Source organism: Apteryx rowi, unplaced genomic scaffold (genome assembly GCF_003343035.1).
Source record: "Apteryx rowi isolate R43461 unplaced genomic scaffold, aptRow1 scaffold_125, whole genome shotgun sequence".
Taxonomy (NCBI): domain Eukaryota; kingdom Metazoa; phylum Chordata; class Aves; order Apterygiformes; family Apterygidae; genus Apteryx; species Apteryx rowi.
Genome location: NW_020447475.1, coordinates 948 through 28,728, shown reverse-complemented (window position 1 = coordinate 28,728; position 27,781 = coordinate 948). Strand labels below are relative to the sequence as shown.

The 27,781-nt window shown below is 40.9% G+C and overlaps 1 protein-coding gene across 1 annotated transcript; it reads right to left on the bottom strand.

Moving 5' to 3' along the window:
• Nucleotides 1-848: 848 nt before the first annotated feature.
• Nucleotides 849-22,773, bottom strand: SLC30A8 (solute carrier family 30 member 8). The gene is given in 10 exon segments (XM_026055705.1): nt 849-994; nt 2,021-2,155; nt 4,394-4,499; nt 4,619-4,669; nt 4,671-4,703; nt 4,907-5,096; nt 5,657-5,810; nt 10,017-10,163; nt 13,467-13,690; nt 22,694-22,773. Coding segments are annotated over 10 exon segments (1,266 nt in total).
• Between the last annotated feature and the right edge of the window lie 5,008 nt (nt 22,774-27,781).

Sequence of the window (27,781 nt, the reverse complement as noted above, 5' to 3'; positions counted from 1 at the left end):
AGGAGCACCCAGTCTTTTTCTTTGTCACAACCCAGTGGTACCTTGCGACAAGGAGTTCCAAAAGTCCATTACAAATGTCCCATCACAGCTTGTCTTAAAGCAGTGCAATATGAGTTATGGGTTGTCTCAGCAGTGGAGATACTGCCCATGTCTTGTAGAAAATGGTTTGGTTGAGCGCTAGCTGAAAAATAAAGAGGGCTATCTAAGAAATAAAAAATATATGTWTTTGCCAAATGTGAATGGAATGAATCCTCTTGTGATCCATGTTACTGAGTATGGTGCATATCTAATACTTCCCTTAATTTGCAAGAGGAAGAGTATCCAACAGAAGGCAGGGAAAATGCAYGTCATCATCTCTTTCTTTCCCAGGTCTCTTCTTACTCTTTCATCTCTCCTGCTAGCTTATTTTTTTCCCTTTATCTTGAGTAATGGAGTTGAGTTTTGCTAATATCAAACTTACATTTCAGCCACTCATTTTGTGGTAATTAGTCTGATGGCAATTTGAAGGTTGATAGTTTTTTGTTATCTGTGATTACAAACGGGCACTCTTAACTGTTGCTTTAGTGCCAATCTGCCATAGCTAGTCAAGAATAATTTAGATGTCTTCTCTTGTAATTGAAGGCAACCATTGATAGACAGGTAATCTAGCAGATGAACGGACCTAATACTTGTTTTCCTATGGTAGATGGTACCAACAAACAAAAGTGCACAGACTGCTCTCAGTGTCAGGGCTTTTTAAGTTCAGTTAATTACTCTTTGTTTTTAATCAATTACATGCAACTAGCACATATAGATTCCATTGACCTGAAAGAAGGATGATCAATATTTTACATAGCATACTGCTTCCTTTAATCCCTGGGCTCTTGACAGAAGACACAGTCTGGTTTCTGATCCTCTCCTGATTCAATCTGAATGGTGATGGAGTGGAAGCTGTAATGCTCATGCAGGGTTTGGGTAATATCTTTCAAAATCTTCTGTCTGTCTGCTATGTCTGCTGTAGATAGCAAGCAGAAAATAATCAAGTTGCATAACACATAATACTTCAAAGAAGGGTAAGTGAATATTGAGAGAAATTATTTGCAAACAGCCTGGCAACTTCTAAACAGAAGCTTGTTTGGAGAAGTGTTCCTGTCCCTTTTATCCTCGTTTCAGGAACTTGCATGTCAGCAAAGGTTTATTCATTTAAATGTGGTGAGAATATTCAATTTTGGCAAGAATTGAGCTAAATTTAATCACCAAAGAAATTCAGTTTGGCAGAAAATATTTTCCGGAGGAAAGCAGAAATACTTAATAGAGATTAATTCATACAGTCAGAGAGTAGCAACAGTGCCAAGTGATTTGGGTGACCAATAGACCAACTCTGTTTGGAAAACTAGGACTACATGGAGGACTTTGCCCATGAAACCCTTCTTGGCCGAACACTTGTGGAGTTTTTTTCTCACATAAACCATAACATGTTTGAGTTTCAAAAAGTAAACAGATAAACAAGAAGATTGCTCTAGGTAGTGGATCATTTGTTAACAGGGATAAGGACAAGATTTAAAAAAAAATTTTAAGATGAACTGTTCCCTTGGAGTTACTTCTGTGGTCCAAGCTATGTTTTAAAGATTGTTTTACAGCTGGCAAGGCATCAGGAATACAGATTTGCCGTGTCAGTTATTATTATAGTGATCAACAGTTTTCACAATTGACAAATCCACTCCAAAATCTATTTGCTATTGTTTGCATAAGAAAAATCCAGCCTGGGTCTAATTCTTCTAGTTTATTTAAAATATCCTGCAGTTTAGCTCCTTGTTCCACAGCCTCTGCAGTTTTCCAGTTATGTAACAGGTCCCTGTTGTCCTGGCAAGATTTCTGGGAGGAGGATCTAAAAGCCTTTTTTTATTATTTTTCAAACAAAATCATGGCATTTGTTTTAACAAGCAACAGATATACAGTCAGTTGTATCTCGATTGGAAGAGACTGACCTTTACCAGGCAGCAGCTGAATACTTACTCCCTGCTTACAGAAATTTACTGACCTGCAGCAACATGAGCAGATAGAATAGTTTGATTCATTGTCAGAGACCAAAGATGAAGGTTGTGAATAGACTCCACTTTCTCAACTGCTAAAATTCTTGCTTTCACTGAATCATAAGTAAGTCCTTTTGTTGTTCCTTAAAAAGGAGAGATTGAAAAAAGAAAAAAAAACACATTTTGAAGAGATAAGAATTATGATCATTGGAGGAAAAGCATCATTAACCTTTATTCAGTTGGATGTACTTTTTTCTTATTAAAATATTCTACACTCTGGACAGCAGTTCTATTTCAGAGTTCAGTATGAAATTTAATTTTATCCCTGGTTTTACAGTGCCTCATGAAAGAATGATATTCAAGTATGTCTTAGAGAGATATTCTGAGGGTCCAGTTTACATATGGAAGTAAATTGTTTAGCCAGATCATTTCATAGTTTTGCATCAACATCTTTTATGAGTGCAGATACTATGACATCACCTGAGCACCTCTGAGGGACTTTGTCCTCAATACATACACATGATAGAGAAGCAGCTGTTTGAAAGAGAGGGAAAGGCAAAAATGAAGATTAAAATGGCTGGACCCAGAAATCTTACATGAGATGAGATTAGATCCCAGGCTTAGTTAATTAGTAAATCAGTGGTTGTTTTCCCAGGTGAGTCTTCTTACAAAAGATGATGGTGGTGAGAACACTTGTGGCAGGGTTAGTTGCAATATGAAATTTAGAGTTGAACCTAGGTCCAAATTTGACCAAGGAATTTAACTATGGATCTTCCCTAGAGTGAGAACATGGGAGTTCAGAAGTGAACCTCCATGTCCACTTGAACAGCTATGCCCATCCTGCTTCACTTGCTTCAGTTAACCAAAAAATATTTTTAATGTCACCAGTTGCCAAGCGCAATGAACTCAGTATTGGTTAATTGGGCCTTTCATACCATAGCTGCTATTTATTTGAACTATTTGCGTTAATGACTTCAGTATTGTATGTATGCTTTGCCCTATCAATTTACTACAAGAATGATATGCACATGGTCTTTAGAGAAATCCCTGGACAGTGGGTGCCTGTATGACACAGTCAGTCACAGACACGAGCTCCTGCACTGCTCCAATAACCAACTTTCCTTTAGAAAATTAGGGGCAGAAATATGCTATATAGGAGCTAGGAGACTAGCTTCAGATGCCTCCCCAGAAAGACAGCATAAAGGGGCTTGTGGCAGAGGGGAACAGAGCTTTGCCAATTTTTGCATGTGATCACCGGTTAGAGAAACTGGGAATCACTGCTCCAGGAAAGAGATCTCTATGACTCAGGGACTGCCAGGCTTTCCTGGTAGTTTTGTCTTTTGAGGAACCAAGAGACCCTCAAGATACAGCCAGTTGCTACATTCTAGGTCTACATGTCTAGTTGCTACATGTCTATGTACATTTCTACACAAGTGCATTTCTATCTCATGATAAGTGAAAACAAAACAGTCCTAGAATAAAGCTTTACTGTAAAACAATATTGGACATTTTCTTCCCTGAAAGAGAAATATGTGCAAAGTGAAAGAGAGAAGTAAATAGCCATGCAGACAGTCATGCTGGGTAACTCATACTGATTCAAAATCTACATCGTTACACTTACTTTTCCCTTTAAGGCCTATGTCTTCATAGCTGAAACAAAAGTTGCATTGTAATATTCAGCCTAAGGAAGGCAAAAACATGCATCTATAACTGCTTAGATCATTCAGCCTTGCAAATCAGATGTTCAAGCCCATAGCTGACRATATTAAATATTGCTAAATCCAGTCATACTTGCTGCCTTAATGCTAATGTGCTTAGAATTGCTTATTACCTTGCACCTGAATGTGACTGCTTGCTTTTCTGGACTAATACAACTAAAAGTCTTTTAGATGCCTGCCTCTTGCACTCAGCCTATTTCATAGATACAGCTCAAATCATAATCTTTTTCTTTTCTTTGGTCTTTTTTGCCAAGACTTTTATTTCACATGGGTAAAGGAATTGCACAATGAACAAAGCAAGCAGATGTATAATATATGCCAAATGAATGATAAGAAGCAGTGTTATGCATATGACAAACAAAAGCAACTTAGTTTTAGGAATACATTGGGGTTTCATTAGCAAAACACCAGCACACAGATTTTATGAAAACTGGAATATGTATATAAGGCGTCCAGTGAAATGATAGAAAATAGTTTTGATTAAAAGTGTGATTAGGATTGAAGTATGATCAGAATTATGAGAATATTGGAAACTGATATAGAAGTGCACTATTATACTTTTGTCCGTGAATGTAAGTGTTATGGAGAGAGAGCAAGAGCGAGAGAGAAAGCGAGCGCGCGAGAACAAAATATAATTGTATTGATTCTGGAATCAGGTCCTACCTTCCATTAACACAATCAAAATATCCCTTAAAATGGTGATGGTGGTTGCCAAAACAAAGATGGAAAACACAAATGTGCAGATTGGATCAGCTATTTTGTACTGTGGCTAAAAAAATACGAACACATCACTTTGTTAATTTCATTATTTTTGGTTACTGTCATTTATAATTAGTTAATCTCAAAGAAAAATATATTTCATTCATCTAGCACAGATTCAACAATGACCTTCTCTGCCAGTTAGGGAAACTTAGCATAAGGAATGAAGGCTGAAGATGAAGATGGAGAAGGAGAGAGACACAAAAGTATCCTACTTGTAGTTTAAACACTAAGAAGCAAGTATTAAACTCTCAACAGTCATTTAAATTCCCAGGAATGAGCATAATTGTCTTTGACTAAATTACAATGTATATCATTACACAGAGAAAGTATTTGCATAGTATCTAGTGTCACAGTGCTATGAAAATAACTGTTATCCTTAATTGCAAGGAAGGCAAGTGAACTAATAAAACTAACCTTAAAGAAGATGATAAGTGAGCTAATTAGCACACTAATACTCTGGAATAGATCTCCAACAGCATGCACAAAGGCTGCCCTCAGACTGGCGTTACTCAGAGCTGGCTTTTCTGGAGGAGCTGATGCATGTTTGTTGGCTGTTGCCCCATGACTGTGCCCATGTCCAGTCTGGTGCAGAATCAGACTTAGCCTGCAAGAGATGAAATGATGCAAGTATCAGGGAGGTTATTGCATTGCCAAAAGCAATGGTGTCACACACATCATCATCTTTCTTACTTCTGAATGCAGAATATTAAAATCTGGCACATTAGGTAAAAATATAGACTGACTAAACAGAGAATTCCTAGGTGTTTCCATGTTTTGCACACAAAGAAGAAATTCTGTGAGCAGGGGAATTAATGAGGCCTCATTTTTATGGAGTTCTTGGATTTTCTGATGTCTAATAAAAGTGAGATGGAGATTAATCTTTTCCTAGGGTTTGTGCTTTCATAATTACCCTTTCCAGAGTGGCATCTAACAGAAAGGAGGACAGTAACTGCAAGGGTTGGTGGGAAGTAGGCTCTCTCTTCTGTATCCTGTGCCATATTCTCATAAAACTTATAAAGGCTTAATATTTGAGGCCAATTTCTCTCCATCACTGTTATAGGTTCAAGGTTCAAAAGGTATTTGGAGAGTTTACAGAGACTGACAGACAGACTGAAACACCATGAGTGCATAAATCTCAGCTCCTCAGGAAGCAAGGCAACTTACAGGATGTTGGCCAGCACGGCGCAAGCAGAGGTAATGAGCATCACTGTAGCATCAATATCGTAATCTGGGTGTAGCAGCCTCATGCTAGCCAAATATGTTAACACACCAGTCACCATCCAAACGATTATCATGGACATCAAAGCTCCCAGAATTTCTAGGCATTAAAAAAATCTGATTTTAACAGGAGTCATAATAGAAATGTAAGGAATTGTAAGGGATTGATGCAAATGCTTCTAGTTTTATGAGTTTTGTGAGCCAGAAGAATTATTCTTGTGTGCTGTCAGCCTTGATGTTCACAAAGAATGGGTCAAAACCCTTTCTAGTCATAGGTAAATCCAGTGGCTGCATGTTTTAGGGTGACCCCATTCTACCTGCTCCTGCTCTTGTCCCCTTTACAGTTTTGAGTTCCTGGGGCATTTGGAGAAAAGGGAGAGATGAAAAGATAATTTGGGGAGTTTGGTGAGGAGCAAAAGGAGCAGAAATGGGAAGGAGAAACCTGGAGAAGGCTAGGATGCAAGAGTAATTTCTTTATGTCTTACCTACTTGCTCTGCCAGTGTGGTGTGAAGGACCCCAGGAACTAGCCCTCCTCCCACAGCGAGATTACCTTTGTCACAGGGACAGGGGTTGGAGGGAAGGAGAGAGATGCCGCTCGCTCAGACACACTGGAAGACACAATCCCCCTCCATAACCTCCCTTACTTCTGCACACGTCTCCTCACTTCACATTTCAGAAAGTTTCTGACAACTCCTGACAAGGCCCTGCCAGCAAAATCTCCCCCTCCTCTCTCCTGGGACTCATCCTGCCAGTGCCACAAAATCATTTTTTGCCCCTAGCAGTGATGAGAACAAAAGAAGGGTTTTTTTCTTGTCCCTGGGGCAACAAAATTCAATTTTGTCTCTATTGGCTCAGAGTTGAGCTCAAATAAATCCACTGCCCCCAAGGCCACCTTTTATTGCACTACCATAGGTGAGGTCTGGGGATGTTCATATGAACTTACAGAATGTTTTTAATAATATGTAGGACTAATAATTGCCATGTGACTTGAATGGGTAAATGTGGCACTTTATGAGCACAACTGAGACAATATAAATGAAAATGAAAGTTCACAGTAGAGTGAAAGACAGTAGATAGCTGGGAAGACCAAAGCACTTGCAGAAATCTCCACTGTCAATTCATGAAAGCAGCTGAAACTCAACTTATTATTTTGAATATATTTTTGTGAGGGTCATATATTTTGCAGACATCCAGGCTCCCGATGTTTATCAAAATAAACATTTTTATCTATAACTAAAAAGAAATGGGTTGAACAGAACTTAACTGACAGGGAAATCAAGTTTTGCTTAAAAACACAGAGAGAGAAACTAACGTAAAGCATACCTAGTATTTATACTTTCCGCAAGTTACAGGATGAAAGCCTGCAATCTTTGCCCCACTGAAGGTGTTGAAGGATGTTGAAGGATGGAAAGAACCAACAGTTTTTATGAATTTCTGTGTATGTATGTGTGCATATGTGCATGCGTGTGTGTGTGTGTGTGTGTGTGTGTGTGTGTAGGTACTCCATCACTGGATGAGTTAGAGGTCATCTTTAACTCACCTAGGTGAAAATACAGATTTTTCAGTGTAGCATCTTAGCAAAACTTTATCTAAGCTGACAGACCAGTTCAACAGTAATAAATGTTGTACTTAAAATGTTCTCAGTCAAATTTCTTCAGAAATACTAGCTCTAATAGAGCACAGCATGCTGTAGTATAAGATTACTTGGGGAACTTCCGATCCTAATAGAGATAAAAAACTAAAGTTGAAGAGAACTGTCCAACTTGGAAGTAGGTCTGGCTCATACTATCAGTCTGATTCAATACTGATTCTAACCATGTTGCTGAAAGTAGCTACAAAGCCAAAGGATTGTGTTGAATTACTGTCTTGACTTCTACACAGTCTGCTTCCTTGGTTCTGGCTTGAAAGATGGGAGGTGTTCAGATAGCTYCAGCTAAACCTGAGCCCTGTCATGCCAAATCTTTGCCTGACAAACACTACACATCAGTCTGAGAAAAGCAGGGAAAATGTGTCTTCCTCTGTCAYGGAGAGCTGCAGCTGCAAGACCTTGGTAGTCAATTCACAGTGATCCTGCCACCCATCTGACTGCTCTCAGCTACTCTCTTAGGGCACCTGCATTTTAAACCGGAGATATAGCTGAAGAAATAAGCAAGAAACAGGATAACTATCACAGAATGAAATTAAATAACCACTGACATTTGATTTTTTGATGCAGTGCTGTCTTTGCCAGCAGGATAAAAAAACAATAAATGATGGGTTTTAAAGTTCTGCATTTCAATCACATACACAAAAAAAAGAAAAAATTAACACAGCTGAGAGTCTGAGGGGGAGATGAGATGACATGGAGGGGAAGATGAGATGACATGAGATGGCTGAATCAGTCTGGCATCTCATKGCCACCAAGAGAGAGGTTTCTCCTTCCCTTCCAGGCTAAAAGAGCATAAACATAAATAGTTACTACAGATCAACTGATGGTAAGTAATTTGCTAGGTCTGCATTATTCAGGCATGTGTTGAAACATAATACCAGCCATGCTTCAATCACACTAAACACCCACCTCATCCAGTAGCCTGTTTCCAGCAGTGCCAATAGAATATACGTAGGAAGAAGTATAAAGACAGGATGAGTATGGCATGCATCTTCCCTGGTACATCCTGCAGCTACTAGCAACCTTGGTTTGMAGATGTCCTGAGCCACAATCTGCTTCTGGACTATAATATTTAATAGTCTTGAAGCATTTTTCATCTATGAGTCCTCAGTTCAGGTGCATAAGTGTTTAGAGACATTTGAGAGACCCCAGCACCTCCCTGTGTGGCTCAGTGCAATACCTATAGATGTCCCATTGCATTCTGGAGTGGGACCTGGAGACAGTGTGGGATACATTAGGGCATTTCAAGTAGCACTAATCACTTATGCGTGGGCAACTAAACTGAGCCCTAAGACACTCTGCATGGGATTCATTTCAAGACTGAGACACCTAAATTAAAATATAGGTGTGAGCTAGGTTTCTAAGCTCCCACTGTGGGCAACGGAGTTGTAATTAATAGGGTCAACAGAGCTTAGAAAAGGATCCAGCTGAGCAGCTGCTTGGGATGTGATTCAGTGAAGGTGCCATTTGAGACGATCAGCATTCAAGACATCCGCATGGCACTGTCAGGTATGAGAATAGACCCGTAAAGATCCTTATCCTTTTGGAATAGCAGCTGAAGAATAGAAAGACTTCTCAACTGATACCAGATGATTATATTTAGATAACTGTATTGAGCTTTGAGTATCTAACTCATGTAAGCTGAATCACCCTCCACATTTCCTTGACTGGCTAGGAACAAATCCTAGTCTCTTTACCATGAGTGTCTGATGCCACTTTAGACACCCTTGTTTCGTGCTTGGCACCCTGCTGCAATCTCTTATAGAGTCTGTACCATAGCTGCTGTTCCCATGCAGAAGTCTCAGATACCCCAGAGATGTCCAAGTAACACTAGACCTCTAGGTTTAGGCAATTGAATTGAGCCTAGTTCTCTACTAAATGTATCAGAAATTTAGACACCTAGCTTACATGCAAACACCTACATATAGACATCTACATTTAGGCGTCTAAATCTCAAACAGAATCATATTCCCAGCAAATTTTTCTTCATGTTAGTATTTTGCTGGTGCCTTGCATTATGTAAAAAGACAGTTGTATTAGATTGTCAGGCTCCTGATATTAAGGGGTCACCTGTAAATACACTGATACTTTAGTTGAGGAGGGAGAACGTTCAAAACCAACCAACCACCCTCTGATTAAAAACAGGTGTGATAAAGAGATATGGAAGGAGAGGATTTAGAAAATGGCAAATGTTAAAGGATCTTCTCACTCTTCAAGGAACTGAGCGTGGTCGGCTTGTCTAAATAATTCAGCAGTTTGCTTTATCATTCAATAAATGGAGTAGAACCGCATTTTTATGACTATTACTCCTTTTATAGAAGCTTTTGTTTCACAGTAGATTGAGGACTCAGTCCTGTGCACACTCAGGTCACTGAGGAAAGTTGCTATTATCGCAGCCAAAGCTAGCACCAGCCCAAAACTGTATTAAATAATGAACTGAAAACCATGTTTGTGGATAAATGAGGCCTGTGCTCTTTTCTTCTTTGAAGCTCACTGGCTTACTATGTCTGTGATGTGTCCTGGGAGCTTTGAGAACATTAGTGAACTCTCTTTCCATTTCTGCAGACCGGTGTTGGACATCAGCATATTTTCCAGTGCCTGGCTATGATGGATTGCCTTTCAGATTTCACATGTCCATACTATAATGTGTTTGCTACCTGCTCTGTGCCATCCAAAAGTTAACTGCTTTGTAGGAGGTTTAGATGCTAGCCAGAGCGAGAAAAGGCTGATCAGGAAGCTTGTCAAGTCAACCAGAATGTGTGCTGCGTCGGTGATCACAGCCAGACTTCCGGCAATCTGTCCACCTGTGTAAAACAAATGTGCTTATAAAGACTCCTTTCAGAGGTTTGACTTGACTAGATCAAACTCAAGACCTGATTTGCTGTAAATCAAAGGAAACATTTAATTTTCAGTGATTATTTACATGACTCAAAACTTTTCATACAATGTTTCATTTTGCACCTTATTCATGTAGTCAAATATATGAATTATTAAAAAGAAACATGATACATATCTTTGTCCAAGATACATACCTGGGAGGATGTCCTAAGGATGATAAGAGTTGTGACTCATTAGTGTTGTTGTTACAGTACTATTAGAGCAGGGAAGGAAAATTTCAATATCAGATTTCTTGATGAAAACCAGTGTTAGGGATCATATTTCCAGTATCCTCCCACTATCCCTTCACAGATTGATGATATTAGTGTGTATGCATGAAAACTCAGAGCCTTAGCTTATGGGGTTCACTATTTGTGACATGAAAATATGCATGTTCTTCTTGATTTTTGGATGGCTGGAAGCCAGACTGTTTATTTGGCACAGACAACATTAAAATAGGACTAAAAGGAAAGGTTCCAACAGAAGAGCTCTGATACACAAGCAGCCACTTTGGTGAGGGAGTGGAGAAAAATGTTCGGTTTGCAGGACTATACCTGTCATTTTGCATCTGTAATGTGTGATTTAATTTTGCTGTTAGAGCTGGAAAAATGTGGCTGAATGCCACTTAACTTCTGGGGGATTTGATTTCATGAGAATTCTGAAAGAAAAAAGAAAATATTTTAGGCTATCTGAAATGACATTTCTTTTAACTAGTAATCCAAAAATCATTTATTTGCCAAATTTTTCTAACCATGTCTCAGGCCTGATGGCAAATCCAAAGAAATTAAAGGTTGCTCTAAACTACCACAGCTGCCACTGCCTGCAAGGGGAGACAAGGATCACAGGCAGGAAGCTGTCCTGCCAATTTTTTATAGCAAAGGAATCTTTTCATCACAATGTAAAGCACAAGATTGTGTGAAATGATAGAGCTAAAATATTCTGTTTCTGCATTCTTCAATATATTTCAATATATTTCTGTCCTTCTTCAATCATCTGATTAATTTCTGCTCACCTTTTTCTCTTGACCACAACCCATGTGAGAATCAATAAATCATGAAAAACATTGTAAAAAACAAAATGCCTCATTCAAATCCTTTGGCAAGATAGCACTGCCAGGGAAACATATAGATACATCTCTTGTTTCTTATAGATGGAAAGTCTTCATGCCAGCAGGATGAAGTGTCTTAGTTTATTTCCTCCCATATGCAGTTTTTAGATTAGAATTCCTAATATTGTGTGATTTGCAGCCCCGATGGAATGTATATTGCACATACAAGGCACATTTTTTTTTTTTTTTCTATTACATCCCTGTACATTCCATTTTCTACTGCTTGAAAGGGAGCAGTCAGGACTGCAAAATTTTGTGGCATCTCATTCCTTGTGGTAAAATGAAAAATTCAACAGAATGGGGATTACTCAAAACACGAGCAGGACCCACAGCATTTACAGGAAGGTCACTACACAAGGCCTAGAKTTTCACTGCTTGCAGGGTAGGTGTTTCCCATATAGGAACCTATTTTATGTAGCAGTGGGCTTGTCTGACATGGCCCAGATGTTAACCAAGGCACCAGCTATATTTCAGCAAACAAATATGTAGAGCACAAGTTATCTGCAAAGCCCTATTGCATTTTAGATACTGTATTACCATGCTCTTTGAGACACAATAACAAAAGCTTGCTTCTAGCCTGCTGTCTTTGAAAGGTGTTAACAAATGATTATTTCATGTACTTCTGGCATTACTGATGCCTTGGGTGAGTATCTGAGATCTCAGTGTGCTTATCCTAGCAGCCTGGTCAAGCCTTTGCATTCCTTTTTGACATGATGACACATGCTGGATGTGTCTCTTATTCTAGTGCTTTTATATCTGGGATGTATATAGGGTGTCATCAGTTTGACTGATATCTCCAAATTTATGGAGTTTGTCATGGATCCACATTAGAAGACCAGCAGATAAATGTCTTTCAGAGGCATTGGTGTATCAGACTCAGCCAACAGTGTCCCTTTTGGGAGAGCAATGAGGGCCAGCACAGATGGTTTGAGCAAAAATCACATCAAAGACCAAGGGATTCAAAGAAGCGCAACCTCTCAACCTCTCTGAGCATCATGCAGCCTTGTTTCTTCTGTTTAGCATAATAATGCCAACAGAAGCTGTTTGCCCTTAAGAGCAGGATGGAAGGAGAACACGTTCKTTGCTTTCAAGAATAAAGCTTGTGTCATAGTTATATGCGTTATTGCTTTGTATCAGCACTCCCAACAAGTGGCCTTTATGACTTATTATTACTCACGATGGCTGTTTATAGCTTTGTATATCACAAAGCAGTAGAAATTGTCAGTCACTCAGTGGTCAATCATCAGGCACATGCTGTCTAGCCTAATGATTAAAAAAATTAAATGTATGGTTCATAATTACAAAAAATCTCCATAGACTGCTGTCTGTAACTGCAGTTAATAACTGGTTTGTCAAAGTTTAATGGTCTGAAGCAAAATGGTCTTCAAGCCTGTTACTTAAGCTGTCACTGCAAAAAAACCTGTATGATTCATTAAGCAAAATGAAACATTTAGTTAACATATCATCTGTCCTTCCAATTATCCTCTAGCATTGCTGCATTCACCAAACTTAAGCCTAGTGATTATATGGTTTTGTTAATAATGCATTACTTCTGGCACTGGAAATTACTGCACGGAGACTAGAAGCATGCACCAGTTTTCATGGGCAAGACGCACGTGACCTACAAACAACTGGGCTTTATGCAGATGAAGCGTGTGGGAGGGAAGAGTTGGAAAGAGATATTCCTGCTCAGCTTGGCAGCCTGGAGGGAAGATAGAAATGCAGTGACTCTTTCAGTGCCTGCACTTCTCACCTGTGGATAAGACAAAGCCTCTCTATTTCATTTTCATGGGGCTCCATGGGCACCGAATATAGGTTTCAGAGCCCTTCCTGGCTGATTTTTGTTACATCCCASGGGCACATGTGGCAAAATCCCACGTGTTCCTCATTCTTTACATTACCTGAGGATGGGGAAGGGAAAATTAAAGTACCAAGAACTATTGGGTGGGTATAAATATCATGGAAGCCAAGGTGAGATCAGATCAATGGAACAAAACAAAACATAATGTTCTAAGAGAGAGCCCCCCAAATACCCTGGATGTTGTAGGATAGGTGTGGGTGCAAAGACTGTGACTACAGCCATGCTTGAGAACAAAATGAGCTATCCCTGGCCACGAAACACTGGGTCTGTTCAAGCATAAATACTCCCCTGTAATCTCAGCGATCATGAAGAAAATGCAAATTACTGATGCTGCACAGAGCTTCTGCCTGGCTTGATGCTGTTCCCTTTTCCCGTTCTCACAGGCCTGTGAGTAGCCATGACAGTGATATGCTGGATTAGCTTCAGTATCTTCTGTTTCCTGCTGCTGCCTCTCTTCATTTAAATTCTTCTGATGCCAGTTCATCCTGTGGGATTGAAAGAAACAAGAATTTAAAAGAGAAAAAAAAATACATGGTTATTTGGGTGTCTAACCCTGTAGCCCCTGAAACTATATAATTAATGCTTTTGTAGGATAAAAGCAGTGTTGGGAACAGCAGAACATTTCATTGAAGAGTTTTTCTTACACTGGCAGGACTCTGCAGCCAGAGGCCCCAAGGACTCTGAGCTGCACATGAAATGATCATTCTGGCTGTATTTCCCAATTCCTCGGTCTGTCCTGCATCATATACCAATTTCCTTAGGCTAGTTTACGCACATAATGAAAAAAAGAGTCAAAAAAGAAAAGAATCCAACTACACAGCATATGATTTTCAGAAAGTCATACTTCAGGCAAATTCACACTATTTTCAGTGTATCAGGAAGACAATTCCATAGGAACTTTTAGTTTTTTATTCCCACCAGCTTTGTCAGGAAGACTATTCAAAAAAAAAAGATCTTATTCTCAAATATAATTCACCTAAGAGATTTCTCTCCTCTCTTTGTATGCAGAACTGTTTTATCTCAGATTTCCACTTGCATGCAAATCTATCTATCTCCCAGCAGAGCCATTTTCCATAGAAAATGCTAGCTCAAAAGTTTCAAAGAGATCTGTTTTATAAAATCAAGGAAATCAGTTCCCAATGGTATGCTGATCCCTTTGTGCCACTGATTTCATAAAAAGGACAGAAGTTCAGCAGAACTGGCTCTTTGAGCATCTCTGCACCACGAGGTGATTTCCCAGATGAATCTGATCTGCCACAAAACCTCAGTGCTGTCCTTCTCAGAACTCCTGCATAGGGAATATGGGATGGGGAAAGAGGGGTCCAGGGCTGAGCACATTGCATTTTAGCTGCGTGAGCTGCTGAATGACCATTACATCTGATGGTCTCACTGAAGCATCCTAGAGACTCCTCCAGTTTATTCCAGGAGGCCCCAGGATGGCTTGGCAAGCAGTGGTGGTCCTCCTTATCTCTGAACAAGGAGCTCACCTGGAAAAAAAACCCRAAACCCTGGCCCAGGAGGCTTGAATGAAAACCATTATGTCATTCTAGCTACAATATTTGTTATTGCAGCTGCTCCTAATGTAATAACCCCCATTGGTAAAACATACCTTCCCATGCATCAAGACTTGTGGGAGTGCTCTGTGGTAGCAAAAGGCAAATTCTGCCCAAATGCGCATATGTAATGCTCATATAATCACGTTATAGCTATTTGTGGTCTGTGTGTGCAGGGTCGTAATCCACAAGTCTATTTGGGAATGTAACAAATGCCATTGCTGTTTCAAAGTCTGAAATTAGCCTGGAGGCATGATGTGCTCTGGGTTTAGCTGCACCCTGTAATAACAGCCTCTTTCCCCAGTCAGTGTACTGAGAACTTTTCTTTGGGACCGGGAAGAGCCAGTTCTGCAGTTGCATTAAGGAGACCTGTGCTCTGAGGAAATTTTAGTGACTTTCTGAGTTGTTTCTGCACAGCTTATGAAAAAGTAAAGTTCTTGCCAGAARGAAACCATGCCAGTGGCTGCCAGTCTGCATCGTTCGTGTTAAAAACAAAAATTGCATGGAAGTCACCAGCCTTTCCAGCTGCCCTTTCTGAGTAGCCTGAGTGATCTTCAGCTGCCCCATGGAAAGAAAGCGAAGCCTGTGCGTGGAGCGTGAGAGGAGGAAGAAGAGCCCCATGTTGCTCACRACCGGGCTTTGCCCTGAACCCCACTGATGGGCAGGATGCAAAGGCACCCTAAAGATGTGGACGCCTGGTTCCCTTTTCTGCTCCCCTTTTCCTTCATTAGCATTGAGGAGGCACTGGTGCAAGGAGAAGAGCTGGCCACCTCATTACCAGAATTTTCTCCGTTTCCTTGGCAGCCAAGCCCTGCAACCGTACATAATCCATGTGGATTTGGTTTTGTAAATATTTTTGAGATGTTCCAAGGATTCAACATGTTCCCCTGAGTCAGCTTGTTTTCCTAGCAACTTAGCATGTCGTCTCTGTTTACTTAACTGAGACAACTGATTCCCTATACATGCTTCTGTAGAGCTTGCATGAAAGAGCAACTGGTCAGATTTAATGCTCAATGCCTGGAGACACAGAGTTTTCTTAGTTTTTTTTTTCAGTATTTTGCTTTATTTTCCCCATGACGACAAATAAATTGGTGCTGAGCTGCCTGGGGAATGGGCCGCCCATCTGGCAGCCTGGATCCCTGTTAGACAGCCCCTCTCTGGGATTCCTCCAGTTAAGCTATTTTTATATTCATTGGGCTTCTCATGTGCACTGTGTCACYTACATACAATATTTTGCTGATGTATTAGACTCAGAAGGTACCACAAATTGATTCCTTCCAGATGGCTGAATTAAATACTGTAGTTTTCTCACTGTCCCTTGGAGATTAGGGCACGCAAGTTTTTCCTTCTCGTGATCCCTCTCTGGAGTTAAGTTCCAGTGCTCTTCTGTACTTTGCATGTAAAATTAATTTCCCTTTAACGCAATTTTCATCAGCTGGCATTGAATGTTAAAATCATCTTAAAGACATGAGTTATGATCAGCTCAATATCCTCTCAGGCCAGGAATGCCAAATTTACCCCTGCAGATTTCTGAGCCACCCATATCCTTTTCTTGCTGTTAACAAAATAGGTCACTTTCTGATTCCCCCCTGCCTTTTTTTAATTTTCARGGCTATCCATCAGCTAACAAAACCTCTGAATATCACTGAGGGGAAGGAAAGCACATTTCCACAGACCTCATTGAACAGATGCAGATGCAAACACAGACATCATAAAGCCACAAATGTCACATTTTTCTATCTAACAGGTGCCTCAATAGAAGTGGCCCAGTCATCAGAGGTGGCAAGCATTTGCTACTCCTTTTGAACTCAACAGGGTAAGAAAGAGCAGCATCTGGCCCATTGAGTTAGGAAGACTCCTGCTAGCTCCTGTGCATAACCACTTTTTTTCTTGCAGGAGCAGCCTGCCACTAATTAAAAGAATCTGAGAGACAGTTTTAAAAATGTGCGGAATCAAAAGCTCAAGGTGCAGAGATCAGCTCTGTCAAACCATAAACCCCTCCTGTGTGTGTCAGAGCAAGACGTAAACTTTGAGCCTCAGATCTCTGCTCCAGCACGTTGCAAACAGAGTAGCAGATTAAAAAATACTCTTTCCACCATTTCGGATTCTCTTTCCTTTGCAAAAAAGACAGTCAGGTGGAACGTCACAGAAAGGCACCTACCGAGTCATGCCTRGAAGGGGGAAAGGAGAAAATGTGAATACTTATTACAGATTCCACACAAATCATTAATGGGAGCTTTTGATTACAACTTCCTTTTGTTTGCTTTCACTGATCTGTGGAGTGTCTTGATCTGCAAGCTGATGGGAAKAATCACATTCCTCCTAGACCATTATGAGAGCCACAGTAAAAGAGAGCAAAATGTAGAATCACTCCACTTCCCACAGGAGAGCACCTCCTTCACAAAGGAGAACAGTAACTTTTTGGTGCCTGAAAGGATAACAAAAATGCCATCAGAGAAAATTTATCACAGCCATGGTCACCTCCCTTATACTGGCACCACTCTGATTTCAGACGATGTTGTTCTATTCTTAAATACATCCAAGTCATTTAGGACCCCATTTATAGCCTGGCTGTCCAAATCCTCCTTTTTTCTTTCATGGTATTGTGGGCACAAAAAAAAAGGTAAATATTTATATATGGTTATTTTATTTAGTCTCATTTTGTGTATGTGACCATGTATGCATTGTAATCATAAATCCATTGTGAATAAATTTCTTTCTGCGTAACAGTATAAGAGCAGTTGTATTGAGTCAGACCAAAGATCCAAGTAGCTAAGCGTCCAAACTCTGGTGTGAGCACCAGGGGATACATAAGGAAAAAGTACAAGAAAGGAACATGTATGGAGTGGTATTTCCCTTTGTACATTCTCCCAGGTTGCACAAATCCATAGGTTAGGAACTTGCTGAATCAGAGCTCGTGTCTAGGAGCCCTTTACRAATCTTTCTTCCATGAATCTGGTTAACTTGGAATTGGTAAATTCCACAGTTTAAATATGTCTTGTGTAAAAATAATGCATCCTTTGTTAATCTTAAGCCGACTGCCTGATATTTTAATTAGTTCTTGTACTGTTAGAAATCATGAGTGACCATTTCCTGTTTACCTTCATGACATCATCCATGATTTTATGTATCACTGTAATATCCCCTCAACCATCAATTTCCTGAGCTAGAGCCCTAGTTATTTACTTTCTCTGCATGTAGAGCCTGCTTCTTAACTCTTACCACCTTTGTTCTCATTTTCTTTCTGAGATGAGGTGGGCATAACTGTACTTTGGAGATGGCATACGGCCAATACTGAGCAAAGTCCTTTCTACGGGGTACTATGTCACCTAACACAAGGGCAGAAGTAATCCGTCAATATGATGAACTTAGGGGATGATAGGATGGATGTGATGTGCTGAGTCTTGGAGTCTCGGAAGGTACAGCGCACTCCCAGGACCAGCCAGCAAGCAAGCAAGAAGGAGACATAACCAGAGAGCCCACAACTAAACCCATTCAGTAGTCACAAGAACTACCAAAAGTTTTCCTAAGCATTGACTTCTGCAATGCAGAAGTGGTGGAAACCCTTCATTTGATGAGCTCTGATCCCATAAGAGTTTTCATATCTGTAGCAAGAAGATAGAGAAGGAAGAAAAATATTCCCCGCACTCTTGTTAGAGAAAATTAATCTGYATCTGAAGAAATCACCTCCCAGGCTCTCTTTGAATTTTTTGCTCACTAGTATGAGCCTGGTGACAGGGATGAATTACAAGCCTAAGGCTTCACTGATAGGCAGAAATAACTACAAGTCACATTAATAGCCTGTGCTAGCAACTTTTAGACAACTGTTTTTACATGAAGACATTTCTCTTTCAACAGTGTCCCTTCTTTATCTCTTGATTTTTGTCTCAGAGACTTACTCAGCTGCACTGGATGTGGTAAGATTCAGTTCTTCTGTAAGTTACAGTTTCTCTGCAGTAATGTAGGACAGATATCAGAATGACTTAGCAGATGGTCAGAAAAATTGATGTCTATAATGTACGTTCAACACTAGAAGTAGAAGAAGGGGTAGATTTGCCATTGTAACTCTAAATTTTAGACTTTTGGGTGATTAAAGCTTTGAGTCCTTCTGTCTCTTTATACCCTGATCTCTGTATTTTAGTTACAATAAAATAAAAACAAAAATCTTGGTTCAAGAAGCCTTGACTTTCACCACTATGATGGTATTCAAAATCCCACTGTAATACCATACAAAGCACACATAATCATAAGTCCAGAAATCAGTGATGGATCAAGCCAAAATGTAGCTCAAAGTGTACTTAGTACACAGATTATGCAAATATGCAGTGGGATGTTAAATACTTCTGGTCAATCTTATACTGATCTACTGTCAGCAAGAAATGAAATCATCTGGCCCATCTTCATCCATGTAAACTTCAGGAATTTGGTCAAAGAAGTTTTCTAGGCTTTGATAGGTGATTAGCTAGATCACTAGATAGGCAACCAACATAATGAATGATGAATTTTCTGAAGAGTTTATCTCCCTCCTCCACCATTGACTGTAAAAAGAACATAGAAAACTATCTTAGACACCTAAATTTAGACATAATTTAACTACAGCTGATATGAATCCCTTTTGATATGTTACAGACAACATTGTTTGAATAAGACGAGGCTCCGAGTGCTCAGCTTCAGACCCTGTTACCACTATGGTTCATAAACTTCCTGGAGGCTGGTTACAAGTGGACTCCTCTCTATCTATCTATGATGGGACCAGTCCTGCTCAGTATCTTTCTCAGTGACCTAGAGGAGGGAAAGAAGTGCACTTCAAGCATGCAGATGACACCAAATGGGGAATGCAGCTGATGCACTCAAGGGCAGGGCTGCCTTTTGTAGGGACGAAGGCAGCCAGGAGGAATGGGCTAGCAGGAACCTTTTGAAATTCAACAAGGACAAAAGCAAAATCCTACGGCTGGGAGAGAATAACCACCACCCCCACCACCCCATGTCAGTACAGGCTGGGAACTGACTGGGAAACGGTTCTGCAGAAAGGGCTCTGGGGGTCCTGGCAGACAGGGAAATGAGTATGTGCCAGCAGTGGGCCACAGCAACAAGGGAGGCCACAGCATCCTAGGCTGCATTAACAGAAGTGTAGCCAGTAGGTCAAGGGAAGAGGTTATTCCCCTTTAATCATACTTTTGAGACCACATCTAGATTATTGTGTCCAGTTTTGGAGCATCCAACACAGGAAAGATAAATAAACAGGTTCAAGTTCAGCAAAAGACCAACAGATGGGGCTGGAGCACTTGCCCTGAGGGAACAGGACTTGTTCAGCCTAGAGAAGAGGCAGCTTCAGACAGACCTAATAACAACCTGCCAGTACCCATGGGGAGGTTATTGAGAAAATGGAACTTTACTGATGTGCACAGAGAGAGGATGAGAACAATGGTCATGAACTTGATCAAGCAAGGTTCAGGCTGAAAATAAAGAGGAAAAAAAGTGAGTATTGGAACAGGTTGCCTGGAGAGGCTGTGCAGTCTCCATTCTTGGAGGCTTTCAAGATCCAACTGAATAAAACTCTGAGCAACCTTGTCCAATCTCACAGCTGCAGAGACCTCCTGAGGTCCCTTCCAGCCTGAATTATCCTACGAGCCTATGACTGACCTGATTTTCAGAGGGCTCAGTTAAAGCCAGGACCCCTTTTAAGCATTTCAAATTTGGCGTGGGAAACCTCAATGCATCCAAACCCACTAGTGACTACAGACAGTTTTGGCATGTAAATAATGTTCTCCCTGTATTCATATTTCCTACTTACATGATTAAGATAAAAACAATTTTGTTCCCTGTGCATCATAAGAATGGCATTTATTAAAAAGGAAGAGGTTGGGRGATGGCAAAGAAATAAGTAATCTGTGCACAAAATAAATTCTGTTGAAAGCATTAGAGCTGTTCATTAAAGCTATACACAGAGAATGGAAAAATGTGGTAATTTATACCAAAGGCTAAGATGAGCTTATTGCAACTGATTGGCTTATGACACCTGAAGCTGTGCACGCAGCTGGTCTATGTGACCATAACATTGTGTTCCCAGCCCTGTGCTTGCTCCCTGGTTTCTCGTGGGGCAGGCTGGCTCCGTCCCCCAGGCTGGCTGACCTCGCACCACTGGCAGCACCCGCTGAGCCCCGGGCAGGACTGCATGGGGGGAGCGGGATGAGGGCTTCCTGTGAACTGCTAACACTTAACAGCAGAATGGAGACCCAAGATTTCTGGTTGTTGCTGACAGAGAGTAATTAGATCTTGCACTTAATAAAACTTCACCTGGCAAAAAAACAAGAGGAGGTGCAGCACAAATGTCACATGCCTGGAGGAAGAGTCTTCCTCCTCCTGGGGAGCTCTGTTACCACTGGCATAACTCAGCCATCTCAAGGACATTTGTTATGGAGCCCTCCTGGTACTGGCCTTCAAGCTTTGGGGCTGTTACAAATATCTGCAACAACAGGTCTGTATGTACCCACCCCAACTAACTTTAATCCTAAACTAGAACATACACTCCTCCAGAAGGTGAGTCAGATATCAGATAGGGGGATCAGCTACCTGTGGGACGGGGTTACAGGCTTCAGTCCTGCCCCTGGAGCTGCATCCCACCTGTATTCTCACTGGAGATATTCCTTCTTCCCAAGGTTCCTGGGAAGCAGAGGGGTTCCTTGTGAGGCAGCCTAATGTTTATCCTTGGTAGTTTCTGTCCCAGGGCACCCTTCCCCACACTGTGCAAAGGCCTTGTCCAGAGAGGTGGCAAGGCGCCAAAGGATCTCACTCGCTGAAGCTGTGCCACACAATTGCAGACTATCTAAAAAGCTCTGAGATTCTTCAGTAACAAAAATGAATTGCAGAATCATATGGTATCTTTTTAAAATCTAAATATTACCACAAAAGCCATTTTAGACAGTGCCATGTATATTTATGGAGCCATGTAATAATATTAGAATAATAACCCAGACACTCAAATGACTAAAATACGATGGCAGTGACCCCAGTATAAGAATGTGGAGAGATGGATTTCCATTAGAACTGACAGTGTTTATGCCAAGTTTCTGTTCCATGCATTTTAAGAGAGCCAAGCAATAAATAACCTGAAAACCAATGAGATAATGGAAATGTCAAAGGGTGCTAAGCTATATTTTAGCAGCTATTTTCTTTAAAAAATGCTTGCTGGTCTGAGACAAGAGGAAGAATGAAAAAAAAGTCCAACTGTAAAACTAATTCCTGATAGAAATTTATACTTTTAAAACTCAAACTACAACATATTGCCATTTAATTGACATCTTTAATAGCACTAAGAATATGTGCCTTCAGGTTCTCACATGGTTCGCTACACTGTGGCCTGCCCTTTGAGAGGGTCTTTCCTCGCTCAAGGAAGCCTTTACTCACAGGACCTCTGGCACACAAARGGTACATCAACTTCAGGTCCGAGAGACTATCCACGTGAATAAAGTTTTGCAGGACCAAGTCCTTAACACCATCACATTTCTTTCACACCAAATAGATTATTTAGACATTCAGGCATGAAAGAGCCTTGAATCAAACATGGTGTCAATAGTACTGTTATAATTCAGGCTAAAATTGCGGTATAATCCATGAGGTTTTGCATCCTACAATAAATCTACTAAGCTTATAAAATACATAGCAGGAGACACTTGCTTCAACAGTAGATTGGTTCAATCCATCACAGATGCACATACATCAGGTTACTGTCTATTAAATGCATCAAACATTTAATAAGAAAGTTTGGAAAGGGAGAAATCAAACAATACATTTTGAAAGTAGTGGGAGATATTCCCTGTACACACTGTGAGACTACAAGTACTTTGAATTCAACAGCACACCTGCAGATCAGTGGTCTCGTAGTGCTCTCAAAGGCAAAGCAAGGGAAGCGAAGTAAACACAGAGTTGTGTTACCTGTCTAGGGCTAAGGAGTACTTCTTGGTGTCCCTCTCACTCACAAGGCAAGCTCTTTCAAGTCCTTTTTTGGCAGCCATGAGGAAAGTCGGTGGGTTTTTGCTTGGTTTTGTTTTTTCCCCCTTAAATGCTCCTTCCTCCTTTGGAAACGGATGCGGGCAAAAATGTCCTCACGACTTATGGAGAAATCTCTGCCAAATGTTTCTAAAAGAAAAGGTTTCAATAATCTGTTCCATAAACCTGCTCCAAGAGAAAGCCGCTTTCCTATTGCTAGTGGCGTCACTAACTTGCCAAACAGTAACTTGCTGAGTGTGCGAGATCGGAGGTTTGGGGCCTCCCTCTTTTTTTATTTTCTCTCCATTTTTGATGCTCTGATATGATCTTTTCTCAAAGATCACATGACAAGTGAGTGCTCTCACACTTGCTGACTCAGGGTCAAGCACAGCTGTGCACACACCAACTTACACATACACGCACACGTGTGGGCACATTGAAATGCAGAAGGAAGGTGATTAAACCAGCCTGAAACAGTCAAACCACTGTTCGCCTTTCTGCTTCCTCAGCTTGGAAGGAAAGTACACCTCCCTCAGCCCAGTTCAGCCCAAGCCTCTTCAGTCTGAGTTATCAGTCTAAAGATTTATTTCTAGCCCTGGCGCGTTTGTTCCAAATGGTTCAAAGCAGAAGGGACTGCTTATTATTGCCATTTGTGGCACAGTTTATTGAAATCTTCATTTCACCAGAAAGGACTGTGGGTTGTTATTTCTACTTTATTCAGTTTGTTAGTTTTATCAACAGATATCCACAGATGCAATCCCTGGAGGGCAGGAGAACGCCTACGGCCTCACCTTACTCACAGGCTGGGCTCTTACACACTATCTGCAGATCAAAGGAAATTTTGCACCAGTGATATCCTACTGTATTCTCTGAATAAATAGATTTAGATCCCTCCACATGCTCTGCCTTCACAGACAGAGATTAGAAATAGGCAATGAGTGAATTTTGGGTGCTGAATTTAAATTCTGCAACCTTTTTTATCATCTGTAGCCTAATATGTATATGACAGGCTGGGATCTCCCCTCCTTTCCTCCAGCTCACAGAACACTCTGTGAGATTCACTTTTTTTTTTTTTTTGGGGGGGGGCGTGTTTTGTATGGCATACAAATGTGAAAATGTGTTTTTATGCCATCAGGGATCCACATGTTGCCTCCCACATGTCAGACATGCCAATGCTTCCCCAGAGCCTGTGGGCAAAGGAGATGATGGTAGCTCAATCACGTTTCTGAACAGCTACTGGCAAATGGCAGGAATACGTGATTTTTCCACAGTGCTTAGCCCCTACCCTTCTAATGTCCTTTTATTCAAGAGTCTTTTCCCAGGTGCTTATACCCACCTACACACCCTTATGAACTCCTTTGTTGGAAGAGATCGATTTTCTGACTCATTCCTGTGCTTCCTAGCACAGCACGCTCATTCTGGACTTGAACGAGTTTCTCTTACTCTGTTTCACCATTCTCGCAGACTCCGGATACAGTGCCAATCAGTGTTTTCCCTTTTTGTTGCTCTTCCCGTRAATGTTTTGTAAGCGTGTTTGCTTATACCCTGTCTCACAGGTAGCCTGTGTGGTCACTTATGGCTRCAGTCCAAAGTCCTACAGGTGATCCCCTTGGTGGCTCTGGCTGCACCATGGAATGGAGATAGCACTTGCCTACAGAGGGTCACCCCGGACGCACATCTCTCTGCCCCCGTTCTTGCCTCTGCCTGGGAAAAGCTTGAGCTCAAAGTGTCCCTCTGGGCTGAGGATGAGTCAAGCCCAAGATGTCCATCAATGGGCAGGGCTGGGGTCCGTTCATGCCGTGCTTGATCTCAACTGGCTTCCTGAAGAAGAGATCTCCATTTCCTTCCCACTTGCAAGGTGCAAGTATGCTCTGGCTCTGGCGCTTCGGCCAAGGCAGCCACTTACTGGTGGCCCAACACTTAATGTGAATGGCTGGCAAGACTGGTTTTGAGAAGAGACTCAGGCGCCTGAATGAACACTATGGACATCACCTCGGGCATTTGCAGGAATCTTGCAAAACAAAAGCACCACATTACTTACCATTCTGAAAATATCATTAAATAACAATTTTATTCGGCAGCCAAGAGGGAGTAACACTGACAAGGAAGGAAGCCTTTCCAGTTGTGGACCGTAGAAGCTGACACAATCTTATAAGTCATATCCAACAAGGGCTTCTGCTGGTTCCCCCTCACATAAATACCACCATTATTGCAGAGTCCCAGTGTGCTTTTCAACTCATCTTTCCCTTTAGAAATTACCAAACACCAACATACTGTCATAGATCAGGGATATCTGGAAAATAAGCCTGGATTGGGACCTGATTTACAACGAATCTCAGTCTTTCTGAGGTGCTAAGCCAAAGTATCAGGTTTAAGCACCCTCAATTTAAGGAAGATTTAAAATCCACTTCAGAGATTACAGATAAAGCCTGTTTCTGTTTCAAATCACTGGAAGCGTGTAACTTTTGTTAGWGAGATAGATGAGTTTCCATGATTTTGCAAAAAGGTCTTGAGCCTCAGGTGCATACCAGCAAAACAAAGCCGTAGATCGTTYCCAGCATTTAATAGAGACTTTTTCTTTGTGTGTATTGTTGTCAGTGGCAATGGCTGTGCTTCTCAGGAGACAGGCTGTAAGGCAAGCTAGAAAGAAATCTCCTCAGAGCTTTTCACAAAGACTTGGGTTTTCTACTTTATACAGAATCTGAAACTCATTAAGAGACAGACAGAAGCTGTCTGTGGAATTTCTGCTTCAGAGAAATTATTCAGACCATCTCAATAAATTCATCTTCTGCTTTTAATAATAATGCAGTTTATTTCTGAGTCTACATTAAAAATGTTCACATATCCAATCACGCTGGTTCTAATGACCCTAGTCAAGGACATTTCTCCAAATTTGCATCCAGTGCAGACATGTGAGGCATCACATTGCCTTTGGCAAATGAAAGTCCCTTATCATTATTATCCAAAATCTCCATCAGTAAAAAAATCATATCCTTGATCCCATTTCAGCTCTCATCAGCCACACTTTAAAAATGAAAAAATAAAAACTCTCATCCTGTCATTATGGGAGTAGATACTGACAGCTTAAATGTACAGAAGGAAATTTAGTACATCTATTAATTGCAAATGCCTGTGAAGTCAGTCAATTTTACCAGACATGAGACATCTTGGAGATCATCTGCAAAGTTTTTCTTCACCTTTCTCTGGCATCAACTCAAGTAGCTCTGTACTGCATTGTCTGCAGCATGGGAATCCATGTATTTGTGATTTCTGGGGCTTCATTATTCCAATTTTTGCGTTTATAGCTAGAATACATTTTTTTACCCACATGGAGCTCCAGTGCCAGAACCTCTCCAGCTATCTGTCATTTCGAGATCCGAGGCTGGAGGCAAGACAAATTGATAGGAAAACCACTTCCTTTTTTTGTGAAACTGGTAATGCAGGACTCTTTTATAAGTGACCATCACAAGGAAAATATCTACCCTGATTTAGAGCCAATTTAAAAATCATTGAAAGGTTGTTAAATCATTGAAAGGATCCTAATGTTCAGTATTTTAAAATACTGAATTTTTAAACATCAATATTTTTCTCTTGGGTTGGAAGCCAACATTCCAGAAGAATGGAGACTTTTGATAGCCACAAACTGTCTCTGCTGAGGGGTAGATGTCCTCTGCAAAGTCTTAGGTGAGTGTATTTGAAATTACATAAAGTCATTGGGGAGAAAAAGACTTTTTACCTTTCAGGCCCTAGTCAAAGAGATTAGAGTTTGCATCAGTAGCTGTGATCTAACGGGAGCATAGCATGGTACCATTTTGTAGTGCACACAGTCACCTCCAACACTAAAAGTATATGCTGCTACCAAAATAAATGGGAATTCTTCTACTGTGGCTGGAGCCTGAAGTTCAGGAGTGTCAGATGTCTGCTTCCCATGCTGGGATGCTGCAACATTCAGCAGTCCCAGCCTGTGGGAGGGTGGATCAGGTAGTGCCTCAAGCACCTGCCCTTCATCCCTGAGGGTCTGAAGCTCAGAGTTTGTCCGAGGTGCCTTGTAAAGCCGACGGAGTGAGGCAGCACCTCCAGAGAGTGCCCGGGAGCTGCCAGACCTCTCCGGAGGTGCCCAAGACTGGTGCCAGCGGTGACACCCTGGGAAGTCCATAAGGAGACGTGGGATGAATCTAGGCTGCAGCACATGAATCCTGGAGGACCACCACTGATATGAGCCGTGCACAGCTGCAAACTTCTTATGGCCCCAACCAGGCCTCTTAAAGCTCTTCTCCCTCCCAGGTGTGAGATAAATATGAATCCAATTRCTATGGTCACAGAAAGGATAAGTTTTAGCACTTTTTATCCTTTTTTATTTATTTAAACCTTTAATTTTATCTTATTTACTTGGGGTCAACATTTCAGAAGCCCTCAGGACAGATTCTCAGGGTCTCAGCACTCACAGTTGTATCCACATTTTCCAAATAATCCAGCTCTCATTAGGCTACTTGGGCAGACCAGACCTTCAGAAGTAAGTGATGCCACAAAATGTAATTCTGATACAGCTGCTTTGCTTTTCCGGCTAGTGACTTTGATGTCTTAGTGTACCGAAAGTCCTGTTCAGGAGTAGCACTGAGCCCACCTTTAGAAAAGATTTTGTATTCCAGGCTGTAGCTTAGAAGGAAAAGACAGTACAGCAGAAAAACAAATGCTAATGACTTTTCAAATGTTATTGTCAAAGAGTGTGTCAGCTTTTGTTATAAAAATATATTATCTTTCTGTGAACACTTAGTGTTTTTCTCTCCCTCTTTTCCATTGCTATTGCAAAGGGCTTCTGCTTGTTTTTGTTTTTATGATGGCTGAAGTTGGTTGGGGAATTAAGCCTGTAATTGCATTACTAACAAGTATTTCTTAGATACATTTATTTTTCCTTGGGGAAAGAGACTGTTAGGAAGATAGTACACATATTTTGGCAGCAAAAGAGACAGCTATGACATTTGGTTCCTAAGTTACTACCTGGATATCATTTTAATTGTTTTCTCCTACTAATAA